This window comes from Oncorhynchus masou, chromosome 13, assembly GCF_036934945.1.
Source record: "Oncorhynchus masou masou isolate Uvic2021 chromosome 13, UVic_Omas_1.1, whole genome shotgun sequence".
Lineage (NCBI taxonomy): Eukaryota > Metazoa > Chordata > Actinopteri > Salmoniformes > Salmonidae > Oncorhynchus > Oncorhynchus masou.
Window position 1 is genome coordinate 25,927,459 of NC_088224.1, and position 13,115 is coordinate 25,940,573.

At 42.5% G+C, this 13,115-nt stretch overlaps 2 protein-coding genes across 4 annotated transcripts; one reads left to right on the forward strand and one right to left on the reverse strand.

Moving 5' to 3' along the window:
* Nucleotides 1–3,533: 3,533 nt before the first annotated feature.
* Nucleotides 3,534–6,598, forward strand: LOC135552011 (anterior gradient protein 2 homolog). Of its 2 annotated transcripts, none has more exons than XM_064983355.1 (8): nt 3,534–3,610; nt 4,062–4,198; nt 4,476–4,539; nt 4,735–4,787; nt 5,126–5,202; nt 5,406–5,469; nt 5,633–5,716; nt 5,971–6,598. In XM_064983355.1, exons 2-8 carry the CDS (start codon nt 4,075–4,077, stop codon nt 6,018–6,020), a joined length of 516 nt encoding a protein of 171 aa, XP_064839427.1. In that variant the 5' UTR covers nt 3,534–3,610; nt 4,062–4,074; the 3' UTR covers nt 6,021–6,598. The 2 variants fall into 2 exon arrangements, with proteins under 2 accessions (XP_064839427.1, XP_064839428.1); XM_064983356.1 differs by having other exon boundaries at nt 3,552–3,610; nt 4,066–4,198.
* A 224-nt stretch (nt 6,599–6,822) lies between these two features.
* Nucleotides 6,823–12,574, reverse strand: LOC135552010 (tetraspanin-13-like). Of its 2 annotated transcripts, none has more exons than XM_064983353.1 (6): nt 12,245–12,572; nt 10,996–11,163; nt 10,253–10,333; nt 9,694–9,807; nt 9,344–9,454; nt 6,823–9,077 (listed from the first exon to the last, which is right to left on the reverse strand). In XM_064983353.1, exons 1-6 carry the CDS (start codon nt 12,305–12,307, stop codon nt 9,003–9,005), a joined length of 612 nt encoding a protein of 203 aa, XP_064839425.1. In that variant the 5' UTR covers nt 12,308–12,572; the 3' UTR covers nt 6,823–9,002. The 2 variants fall into 2 exon arrangements, with proteins under 2 accessions (XP_064839425.1, XP_064839426.1); XM_064983354.1 differs by lacking the exon at nt 6,823–9,077 and adding an exon at nt 9,201–9,235 and having other exon boundaries at nt 12,245–12,574.
* Between the last annotated feature and the right edge of the window lie 541 nt (nt 12,575–13,115).

The following is a 13,115-nucleotide window of genomic DNA, read 5'->3' on the forward strand; positions in this document are numbered from 1 at the left end:
GTACACTGATTTGTGTCAAGAACTGCAACGCTGCTGGGTTTTTCATGCTCAACAGTTTCCCTTGTGTATCAAGAATGGTCCACCACCCAAAGGGCATCCAGTCAACTTGACACAACTGTGGTAAGAATTGGAGTCAACATGAACCAGCATCCCTGTGGAACGCTTTTGTCTCCTTGTAGAGTCCTTGCCCTGACGATTTGAGGCTGTTCTGAGGGCAAAAGGGGGTGCAACTCAATATTCTGAAAGTATCTTTAATATTTGTACATTCAGTGTGTAAGTAAACCAATCATATCCATGTTAAAAAGACTGAGTGGATAAATCAATCGGAGGTGTAGTAGTAGTTGAAGAGACCAGTCTGTCTGGATGGAGACTTGAACAAAGCCACCATTGATCCTGGTGCTTGCTGTTGGTCTGATCACATTACCCTTGGTCTGTGCATGGGGTCGGATGGAGGGGGGTTGTGCCATCAGAAGCCCTGTGAGAGAGAGGGCTCAGTAAGGGCACCAGTATAACCACTCTCAATTCATAGGCATCATTGTCTAGGCACTTCCTGGTTCCTTAAACAAACCCAACCATTACTGAAGTAACCCTTTCAGGTAGTCAAAATAACCTCATGGCTTCATCAGTGTCATGTTATGTCAAACAGTTTCTATGTTAAACAGTTTTGTTATGTTGCAGTCTTCTGTAACACATATATAGTGTAATATTGGGATGCAAACTCAAAATTGAATAGATTTGAACTCTATACCTGACATGGTACAAGTGTCTTCTTTTTCTAAGCCCATAACCATGTGTGTGAGGTGTATACATTTTGTTTCAAAATAGATTCTGTATGACCTTGATTTAGACCACTGCAGTAAAAGGTTAATGAGACCAATAGAGAGAATCAATGTGGCAGTTTAATCTGTGTTCAGGGTGTTAGACAATACAGCTGGAGAGCTATTTAGTAACTTAGCAGGAGAGAGTGAAAGCTGTAAGGGGTAATCAAGCTGTAGTTCCTATGGTGTAGAGGCATGAATCCCCCCATCCCCCCAAAATAAAAGTGAACAGGCCTCTCGGTAGAGGCAGTACAATGCACATTTCACAGCACAAAGCTGATTTATACATGTGTATGGCACCGCAAAGACAGAATATAGGATATATTTAGTTTAAGAAAGCAAAACTGACTCCAGAATATTATGTTATGAAGTCTTGCTATAATGAATACTGAACAAAACTATAAATGCATCACACAACAATTTCAAATATTTTACTGAGTTACAGTTCAACGTGATCAAGACAAAGGAGATGATTGTGGACTGCAGGAAAAGGAGGACCAAGCACACCCCCATTGTCATCGACGGGGCTGTAGTGGAGCAGGTTGAGAGCTTCAAGTTCCTTGGTGTCCACATCACCAACAATCTAACATGGTCCAGGGCACACCAAGACAGTCGTGAAGAGGGCACGACAAAACCTATTCCCCCTCAGGAGACAGAAAAGATTTGGCATGGGTCTTCAGATCCTCAAAAGGTTTTAATCTGCACATCTTATCACTCCAGTGTTTAATTGCTATATTGTAATGACTTCGCAACCATGGCCTATTTATTGCCTTACCTCTCTTACCTTATTTGCACATGCTGTATATAGATTTTTCTACTGTATTATTGACTGTATGTTTGTTTATTCCATGTGTAACTCTGTGTTGTTGTTTGTGTCGAACTGCTTTGCTTTATCTTGGCCAGGTCGCAGTTGTAAATGAGAACTTGTTCTCAACTGGCCTACCTGGTTAAATTATGGTGAAATAAAAAAATAAAACAACACCCTGGATTACTGACCTCTGCCTGCCCTGACCCTGAGACTGTTCTGTACCCTTTGACTCTGATCTGGATTATTGACCTCTGCCTGCCCTGACCCTGAGACTGTTCTGTACCCTTTGAATCTGATCTGGATTACTGACCTCTGCCTGCCCTGACCCTGAGACTGTTCTGTACCTTTTGACTCTGATCTGGATTACTGACCTCTGCCTGCCCTGACCCTGAGACTGTTCTGTACTTTATGGACTCTGATCTGGATTACTGACCTCTGCCTGCCCTGACCCTGAGACTGTTCTGTACCCTTTGACTCTGATCTGGATTACTGACCTCTGCCTGCCCTGACCCTGAGACTGTTCTGTACCTTTTGACTCTGATCTGAATTACTGACCTCTGCCTGCCCTGACCCTGAGACTGTTCTGTACTTTATGGACTCTGATCTGGATTACTGACCTCTCCCTGCCCTTGACCTGTCGTTTTGCCTGCCCCCTGTTCTAGTAATACACTTTCATTACTTCAACACTGTCTGCATCTGGGTCTTCCCTAAAACGTGATAAGAACACCATGTTGGTGCACAATGACCCTTTACATCACGACAAACAGTTGATCCAATATTACACTAAAAGTACAAACACCAAAGGGGAGGTTCACACATTCAATCTTTCTGTGCTTCTGATGCCCTAAACTGTCATCACTTGACATTGACTACAATTAGTTTCGAGAATGTGTCTAAAACACATTCTAAAACACTCCACACCAACTCATATTACATCATAATCCCATTCTGAATGATGTCTCTGCACAATAAGAGGTTCCACTGTGCCCTAAATCCATGTTTGCGTGATTGTGTTTACAACGAGATGCAAATATGGATTTATGGGACACTAGACATTTTTTTCACAATTTGAGCAGAGACATCATTCAGAATGAGATTCTGATGTAATCAGATTCATATTATGTCCGATCTTTTCCCCCACTGTCCCATAAATCCATATTTGCATCATTCAAACATGAATTTATGGCACAGCAGAACATCTTTGAAAAATAAAATTGTGCAGAGACATCATTCAGAATGGGATTGTGATGTTTTAGAATGTTTTCTAATATGCTTTAGACACATTTTCATATTTTCCTACTGCATTATAGTTATAACAAAATGTGACAGCCAATTTTCTCTAACGAAACAAAATGGTTTGGGGGATCAACTACAAGCACAGAAAGAGTGAAAATAAGGCCACGTAAAAATGGATGAACTTCCCCCTTCAAGCCTATTAAAGGTTTTTGTTTACTTTAGGAAAGTTAATTTATTGAGAATGATGTCAATCTCACGGATCTGACCTGAACCAATCATGAACTGACTAGTAGCCCCGATATCAGATTCCTCGATTTAATGCTGACTTGTCCTTGGATCTGAGCCAACTATTATGATTCAACAGTTCCGTTACACATTCTTCATGTAAAACTCCATGAAAACGTACATGACAACACTATCATATCCAACTCAGGGCAAACATTTTAACCAGGCTTAATATGTCTTTAAAAGCCTGTGTCCGATAGCGATGGAAGGGAGAGAAAGTTAAAGTTCTAGAATCCATTACGTTGCCTACCTCCACAGTCCACACACATTCAATCAGAGCTGCTTACCTACACAGTAGACACACATTCAATCAGAGCTGTGGGAGGAGAGAGGGAGAGGTGAGGGTTGGTGGGAGGGGTCAGCATGAGAGCTTAGGGCCGGTGTATAAGAGCAGGTCCAGGTGAGAGAGAAGGGACACAGCAGAACAAGGAGCTGCAGAACACAGGAGACACACAGAGAACAGGTAGGAAATGGATCTCTCCCTCCACCACAATGGAAGCCTTATTCTCTAACCACACATCTCTCTTCACCATCCCTAATCCATCCATCTGATCCTTTGTCTGGTAAATGTGCCTTGAAATGCTGTGAACTTTTTCTGTCTTTCAGTCTTCAACAACTTGAACAAATCGGAATAGATGTGCAATTATTTGTAATTCTGCATGGATCTTCATATTGTTTTCCCTCAGCTATACTGTTGAGTTATAATAGTATGCAAATAGAAGTAGACTCTCTGTGCAGTTTTGTGGCAGTCATGTGTTATCTGGGCCCATATTCACAATGATTCAGAATAGGAGTGCTGATATAGGATCACTTTTGACTTGTAGATTATAATGATTAAAATGATATGGGCAGTGGGGACCTGATCCTACCTCCTACCTACTCTGAGATGCTTATTGAACTCTGTTTCCTTCCAGAAAGGTAGTCATCATGATCCGAGGTCTGCTGTCGGTGCTGTTGGTCCTGGTGGCCATAGCCGTGTCTTCATCTCTGGCTAAGCCTGAGAAGAACATCGCCAAGAGGGGGAAGAGGATCCCTCAGACTCTCTCCAGAGGTAACACTCTCCCCTTACTATTTCCAAAGCTTATCACAGTGTATAGTGTTGTTAAGGAATGAATTAATGAGTACACATTCTCCTTTTCCTCATTCTCAAAGCTCTGTAAGATCAGTGTGGTCGGAGATATCTAATGAAAAGAGCTGACATGCGCTTTCTTGTTCTACATGTCAGTAGAGGCATGTCTGTTCTAAACATTATATCTCTACCTGAATGTTCTTTAATGTTGTACTGAAACTGTTGCACTGACACTGTTCTTCCTGACTGTCTCCTATAGGCTGGGGTGATCAACTAATCTGGGCTCAGACCTATGAGGAGGCACTGTACTGGGCCAGGGCACAGTGAGTGAACAAACGTTTATGGCCACATACGAAACGGCACCCTACTTTTTATGAAGTTGAAAATAGGGAACAAGGTGTTATTTCACATTGATGTAACAGATCTAGATGGCTGATAAATACACTTAACAAAACAAATACATTTCAAGGATTCAAATTATATTTTATTCTGTAACCAGAACTAATTTGTCTCCATAGGAACAAGCCTCTGATGGTCATCTTCCACCTGGAGGACTGTCCTCACAGTGCATGTAAGACTCTGACCTTAAACCTCTAACCCCTGACCTATAGCAAATAAGATGCCACTCTGTTGCACCTTCCTGAACAGACCACAGGTCAATGTCCCTCCCTTGGCTTTTATGAGTATTATTTGCATCCTGGTATTCTCCCAAATCGTGATGCATCATTCGGTTGTATTAGAAACCAGGACTTGTTTAAACAGCCATTATCAAACGTGTAGTAGAACAAACATGGCTCTGTTTGCCAAGGTGGTATAACACCTCTTACATCCTGCTGCCATGTATGGACATCTCTTAAGTCAATGTAACACTTTTTATAACGTCTTTCATGATGTCTTCCATGAATCCAGCCATGAAGAAGGTCTTCGCTGAAGACAAGGACATCCAGAAGGTGGCTGATGAAGACCTCATCGTCCTCAATCTGGTGGTGAGTTGTAAATTATGTCTTTGGAAAACATTGTCAGAATCAATACCTAGATTACTTCCCTTTTGATCTATTAGATTTGATGATTCTATGGTTTGATTTATATTAGTATTTCAGGGCACTGTTATTTATTTTTTGTTCACCTGACTTTTAGTATTAAGAAGCAAATCATTGATATGTGTTTCTTTCCCTGATAACACTATCAGTATGAAACCACAGACAAGCACCTTTCCCCTGATGGCCAGTATGTCCCTAGAATCATCTTTGTCGGTGAGTGAAAATGTGGCATTTTCCCAGCAGCATTACATGAGAAGGAATGTCATTATTTAGTTTATGATGGCATCAAACAAAAGCAACAGATTTTAACCAATAGTTATCTCTCCCTCCCTCCCTCCCTCCCCCTCTCTCTCTCTCTCTCTCTCTCTCTCCTCAGATCCCTCTATGACAGTGAGAGCTGACATCACAGGGCGCTACTCCAACCGTATGTACGCCTATGAGCCTTCTGACATCAAACTCTGTGAGTACAACTTCATCTTATCTCCCTTTTGACTGTTTCATTGCATACTAACGGTTTACATACTTTTAATAAATCTGTATTTCATAGATTGTAAATGTTTAAGCATTTATACACGTCTACGTTTTTATTAATGTAAGGTATTACTAAGTGTATTCAGATTGTTTCATAATTAATTCAGAGATTAGAAAATGTTGCCTTTGTGAGAAACAACCTGCTCCTGAGTGACATACTCTTCATTTCCCTTCTCCCTGTAGTACTGAGCAACATGCAGAAGGCCAAGAAGCTGCTGAAGACTGAGTTGTAAGCACTGACTCATCATGTAACCCCATGACCTTTGGCCTGCGACTTCAGAGGTTCTCCGAACATTGTCTGAACGTTCTCTGGAGCCTAGGAGTCAACCAGTGGCATACTGTCACCATGTAAACCTAAGCACTGGAAAGAACTAGTCTTCACTTTCACAAAACGCAATTCCATTTTTTTTAAATTCTGTTATTTTTCCTGAACTTCTCTGTCTTTGTAATGTATTGCTGTACATCTGAGATGTCTTTTTATTAAATATAGTGCAATTATGAAATTATTTGTGTCTCATTGGAAAATGTAATTCAGTCCTTTCACCCTTCATGACAATGACTCAGGTTAAAAGGGCCATTGGAAAAAAAACACACAGTGGGTGTTCATGAATCCGTGTGTTTGTGTTTGTGTAGTTAGGGAGTGAGTGCTGACATCCTGGTCACATCCTGAATGGGCGGGGCCAGTGAGGGAATGACACACCCACACATGATTCTTTGTAATGTCATGTAAGTACTATAATATTGCAATGCAATAAGTTCATGGGAATCTAATATGTCATTTAGCAAATAAAAGCATTGTTTTGTCATTCCACTTCTGTAGAGATTTTAGAGTTTCTTGGAAAGGGTTAGGCTACTGCTGTGAGCTGAGCTCTACATTTTGCAACGTCATTGAATGCCACTGGTTTCTGTGGAAACTGAGCCCAACAAACCCAGTGAACTTTCAGGAAAAAAAATTCTAATAGGTCAACTTGACTGGGCATTAGTGGGAATGGAGTTACTCATTGTTGGAAGGAAAGGACAACCAAAGAACAGAAACAGTGTATGAAATATATATTTTTTGACCTTTCTATTTACTTGAGATTTCTTGTACAAAGGCTCAGGTATGTTGTAGTTCACAGAGCACATGCACCTATGTACACGCACACACACACAATCGACTGCCAGGCTTTGTAACACTATCAGCAGAACAAAGCTCATCTCTTCTTTCACATGTCAGTCTTCCCAAGCATTTCATACTGATGATATTCAGACAGCACGAGCAATTGACTCTTAAAGGGACACTTTAGGAGTTTGGCAATGAGGCCTTTTATCCACTTCCCCAGAATCAGATGAATTCATGGATACCCTTTTTATGTGTCTGCGTGCAGTTGGAAGGAAGTTGCTAACTAGCGCTAGCGCAATGACTGGAAGTCTATGGGTGTCTGCTAGCATGCTAGGAGATACCCAAAGACTTCTAGTCGTTGCGCTAATGCTAGTTAGCAATGGCTCACAAAACAACCTCTAACTTCCTTCATAACGGACACAGAGACATAAAAATGGTATCCACGTATTCATTTGAGTCTGGGGAAGTAGATAACAGGCATCATTGCCAAAATCCCTTGAAGTATCCCCTTGTTTTTTCTGATTTCAAATCATTAGGAATTATCAGGTTATTTGTGTCAGAAATAAACATTCAGAACACAAAAAAATGCAAATGCTGTGTAACATAATGATTTCAAGTAAAGGCAACAACAAGCTGCTTAAATAGTTGTAGTTATGAAGTTACAGCATACAATTATCAACGGCATCCTACAGACCTTCAGTTACTGAGTGATTCAAATCAAATGTACAAATATTCAATGACATCTTTAGGCGTCATGCGCACAAAATAATGCTAACTGTTCTTCATCATGTCAGCTATCATCTGTAATACAGGAGTCATTCAGTAGTCACAACATTACAGTTCACATGCTTTAATACAGGTCTGAGCATACTGAACGCTTGCCCATCAAGGGTGTGTCAAATATCAAATGGGGTATTTGAAAATGTTAATTTCTCAAGATTTGTCACCAGAAGCAAAAGCCTGAGCCTCTGTATATGAGAGGATAGACAAGGAGTGCACAAAACATTAAGGACACCTGCTCTTTCCACGACAAAGACTGACCAGGTGAACCCAGGTGAAAGCTATGATCTGTTATTGATGTCACTTGTTAAATCCACTTCAATCAGTGTAGATGAAGGGTGGGGGTGGGGGGGTAAATAAGTGTTTTTAAGCCTTGAAACAATTGAGACATTGAGGGTGAATTTGCAAGACAAAAGATTGACTTGCCTTCCTTTGAACAGGTATGGTAGCAGGTGCCAGGCGCACTGATTTGTGTCAAGAACCGCAAGCAACACTGCTGGGTTTTTCATGTTCAACAGTTTCCCGTGTGTATCAACAATGGTCCACCACCCAAAGGGCATCCAGCCAACTTGACACAACTGTAGGAAGCATTGAAGTCAACATAGGCCAGCATCCCTGTGGAACGCTTTCAACACCTTGTAGAGTCCATGCCCCATAGAATTGAGGCTGTTCTGAGGGCAAAAGGGGGAGGGGGTGCAACTCAATATTAGGAAGGTGTTCTTAATGTTTTGTACACTAGGTGTATACAGGATATGGTTCTGATCTGGAGTGGTTTAAGGTGTCCTATTAGGGTAATAGGCTCATGCAGCATCTTTAATATACAGCAGGGTCATGTTCATTAGGGCACACCATGGAAAACATTTAGCAACGGAAAGTGTAAAGGAGCGTTTCTTATTCGACAAGTGAAGCTAGTTCCTCTTGTCTTCCGTTTGGTGCCTAATGAACATGACCCAGTTATTTTCCAGACACACACCACATTCAGGAAAAACAATCACTTCATGTAACACCACACAAAGGGCTGCCGCTTTGCTCAGCTGGTGAAAACACACACAAGTCACTCGCTTATTTACAAACACAGCCCCTAAAACAGGCGGCTAGCCCTCCTCCACCTGGAGAGCTACTTGGTGTGCAGGCTTTTACTCCGGCCCTGCTTTAACTAACACAACTGATTCAGCTGAACAAGGCTCCGATGAGCAGCTAATTTGTTTAGAATCGGTTGTTTTAGTGTCACAGTTAGAGTAGGGCTGAAGCAAAAGCCTGCACAACCAGTAGCTCTCCAGGAGGAAAGTTGGCCACTCCAAGAGCGGGGAACAAAGCCAGCAGTTGCCAACGGTTACAGGAAGGCACTGGGATTCGCTCGAGGGTCCTTCTGGTTCCTGTACCGGTACGTTAGCCACACCCCCAGGATCTGAAAAAGGACGAATAAAACATTCAGAGGTCAAAATAACAAGCATTACTGGGCCCAGTTTTATGCTGCTGACCTACAAATAGATTACATACTGTATATAGCTACATTTTCATTACCTATTAGATTTCATGAACTGCACCTCAAAATAGGCTAGTTTACTGTAAAGACAAAAGCACTATTTTAAAATACTATATAAGTTAAATTGATTGATTGCTTTATTGATACAGCAGAACACTCCCCTGACTGTATATAAAGGGCAATCTCACCTCAGTGAAGCTGAAGAAGAGGCCTATCCCGCCCACGAAGCGCAGCACCTCTCCTGCATGCTCCTGGATCTGCTTAGCACACGGTGAACAGGAGTGGTTGGGGAAACAGGCCTGTAGAGGGACACAGAAACACCACACAGACCAATTAGTCAGGAAAACTGCTTCACAGCCACAATACTGAATATCCAGCAACTAATATCATCAGAAACTGTATGAGTAAAAACTTGTTCTTCCATTGTAGTTATACATCTTGGCATATGCACAAACAGAGCTCGGGACATGTGAAGGAGCGGTCAACCACAACAGACGGTAGAGTCAGTGCAACAGAGGGTTCACTCGGTCATGCTCACAGCATTGCAGGTCCCGTTGTTGTCTACGTAGTAGAAGCCACAGCAGTTGAGACTCTTCTCTACGTCTCTCTGGGTGGTGTGAGAGTTGTTCCATCCCACCTCCAACAGGTGTTCCTAAAACAGGGGTACAACCGCAGGCACTGACCACCATAGATGCAGTTATATCTGTGTGCATGAGTGTATTACAATGCCTGTATGCACAGGACCAGACATCTCTAAGGTAGTCAGCTGTTTTAAAACCGGATGGAGGTCAGTCTGAATAAAATAGTGATCTACTTCTAAAAATATAATCGATACGGCATGGAACCGGGACACACCACAGTGCAGAACACTAAAAAGCCTGAGAAGAGACACGGGAGGTCCTTTAGCTCTAAGATTTCGCCACAAAATGCAGCTCACATCCTTATAGGCACACTGTATCATGGTTCAGGAGTACAAGTTGTCTTGTATCCATCTACTATTTCATCACGAGGTTTCTGGGTTTTGTCTGAAAAGTTGGTTTTGTTCCTCTAGCACCTAGCAGAAGGTTGTTGTGATTGACAGCAGTTTGTGTTCCTACCTGCTGGTCCTTGTTGATGGCCAGACAGGCGCTGGAGACAGAGAACTGGACGATGAACACCATGAAGAGGATGATCATATACTGGGCTCCACTGTCAAGGAACAACACTCCAAACACAGAGCGTTTGTAGTTTTGAACCCAGTTCGTCACACTTCCGAAGGCGAAGGTTCATTATTTTGAGAGTGAAATACACTATTAATGACTGTGTAATACTGTAATAACGTAATGTAATAATATAATAATAATACTGTAATAATGACAAAGACAGCAGCAGGGGTCGGGGTCAAGAGTATCTATGCAGGCTGACTACAATGTGTAATACCATGCCGGACCTGGTCTCATAGATATCATTGCGTGTTCATGCCATGCATGAATGGAAGATCAGCAGGAATTTCCCCACAACATACAGAAGGGCAGGGGGAAGAGAACAGCACAACCTGGGAAACAAGTCATGGATAAACAACAAGGGGCTATGAGTCCTATTGAAATAAAGCACTATGGGTGAGGGTAAAGAACGACGTGTAGAGGGTTGTCTCATTCACACAATCTGCGGAAGCTATTTGAAAAGCTTAATTGAAACTTCAGTTCTCTTGAATTTAACTCGTAGCCGTCCCAAGGCCTCAATCTAATGGACTTGAAAACGAACCCCAAACCTATACGCAAGCCATAATTTAAATTCTAGACCCCAAATATACTTGGGTCTAAGGTCAGGTCAAGTCTGCCTTGGTGGAAGGTTGGGATACGAAGAAGAGTAGGACCTGGTGGTGCTTCACGGCTCCGATGAGGCCGACCAACGCCACCAAGAACAGGAACACCCCCACTCCAATGACTCCGCCCACCACCTGGAAGCTTGACACCAGGCCGAACCACTTCCCCCATGCAGCGATGCCGATCATCAGCAAACTCACCATCTAGAAATGGAGGGACGGACGGACAGACAGAGAGCCAAGACCCTAAGTGATAGATCTCTATGGGTCATTATATGAAGTATGAACTCTCCACAGTCAAACATGGTCTGTGTGTGAGAGAGAGAGAGACAGAGACAGAGAGAGAGAGAGGGAGAGAGAGTGAGGGAGAGTGAGAGAGAGAGGGGGAGAGGGAGGGAGGGAGAGAGAGAGAGAGAGAGAGAGGGAGAGGGAGGGAGGGGAGAGAGAGAGAGAGAGAGAGAGGGAGAGGGAGGGAGGGAGAGAGTGAGAGGGGGAGAGGGAGAGAGAGAGAGAGAGAGAAAGAGGGAGAGAGAGAGAGTGGATGTTGACCACAAATCAGATAGGCTTATGTAATAAAACAAAGTGAGTGATGGAATTGCAATGGTACAAGCTTTTAGAGGCAGAAGAAGCAACAGTCAAAAGCGAACATCATTTTCCACCATGACAGCATTTATTTACCTGCAAACATACATTCATCTTAAATCTAGGTCACCACTGTGGTCTGTTTTGATGCCACCACCACTCCTGTATTTCTCAGACTGCAAAACATTGGAGGCCCTATGTTGAGGATTAGGACAGGAATGCTATGGAGTCTACAGACACACACACTATGGCCCATATGTTGTTTTCAGTAACTATCACTCGATAAGATATATCAGGAATGGTTTGAGCTGAGCAAAGACACGATGAACACTTACATTGGAAAATGTCAGGACTCAGGAGAGATTGGAAATGAACAGGAAATAATATAGGCTATTCTGAATATTCATTAACCTAAATAGTGAATATAAATTATAATATTTTGACGTGCCGAGGTTGCCTTTGGCAAACTGGAGACGCAGATCTTATTCCAGACAACGGCTCAGTTTGAATAATTAATAGCATGGGAGCCTGGTCTGACCCAATGTATTGTTTTCAATAGGCTGCACGGCAAAAATGTTTCTTACACACCCGTACAGACCGCATAAAAAGCAGCATATAGTCAGTCTACCCGACCCAAAAACCAAAACCTGTTACAGTGGAATAATAATGTTCCATATGGTAAATTCTTGAACCGTATACTCACAACATAGAGGATATTGAGCGCACAGAGGGAGTGCTTGGAGCAGGTGAATCCGGCGCAGCCCATCCTGACGATTTTTTTTGAATAGTCTAAACGAATAATAAGATAAAGTAATTCCTTGTAAAAACAAAATTAAAATACCCTAAACAAGACGGTTACGAATTTCACCACTACAAAGTCTGGTCGCGAGATGGCATGCCTAGAATGGAGGTTGAGATGGAGCTTCCACTGGAAGCTGATTGGTTAAAGGAGAACGTTTGTCATTGATATGCAAATAATTGCGGAGCGGCGTTGGAGCGGGTGCGCGTTTCAGAACGTCCAGACCGCCAGACAGCTCCAGCAGCTGCAGGTTGACTATGCGTTCCAGATAAATAGCCTACACAAAAATTACAAGATCATTGTATCAATATTGATGAGGACACATGATACACTATATCCAAATATCCATATGAGAACTGGAGCTGGCTAATTAGTTGAGGATACCATTGAATGTGCATGTAAGACCAGCATCACATTACAGACATAGGCAGGCCTAGTTCATGAATAATTAAGCGTCCTCTGTGGGTCAGTGAAGCAATGCATGGCTGGGATTTCCTTGCTCACCTAAACAGACAGGAAAACGACACAGGTTGGGGTAGGGGGAGACCCAGAGATCCTCAAATGAAAAACGCACACGCAGGAACCCAAACACACAATATCTATGTCAGTGAAAGCTGTCCAGGCATTCATTTGACCTAAATGCACCAATTAACTGTCAACCCCAAAGAGTGTGGACTCTCAGTCCTTGGATTGCAAAGGAAAAACATACTAAAATCAGGTTATGGCTCTAGTGAATATTAGAGGCAACATACTGCTCTGAGAAACATCGACCGAC

Excerpts from the sequence above, each read along its gene's own strand:
- LOC135552011 (XM_064983355.1), top strand. The coding sequence starts at position 4,075 with ATGATCCGAGGTCTGCTGTCGGTGCTGTTGGTCCTGGTGGCCATAGCC. Across the intron at positions 4,540-4,734 it reads CTGTACTGGGCCAGGGCACA|GAACAAGCCTCTGATGGTCA; the intron begins GTGAGTGAACAA and ends TTGTCTCCATAG. Across the intron at positions 5,470-5,632 it reads CCCTAGAATCATCTTTGTCG|ATCCCTCTATGACAGTGAGA; the intron begins GTGAGTGAAAAT and ends CTCTCTCCTCAG.
- LOC135552010 (XM_064983353.1), bottom strand. The coding sequence starts at position 12,307 with ATGGGCTGCGCCGGATTCACCTGCTCCAAGCACTCCCTCTGTGCGCTC. Across the intron at positions 11,164-12,244 it reads CGCTCAATATCCTCTATGTT|ATGGTGAGTTTGCTGATGAT; the intron begins GTGAGTATACGG and ends CTCCATTTCTAG. Across the intron at positions 9,455-9,693 it reads ACAACGGGACCTGCAATGCT|GCCTGTTTCCCCAACCACTC; the intron begins GTGAGCATGACC and ends GTCCCTCTACAG.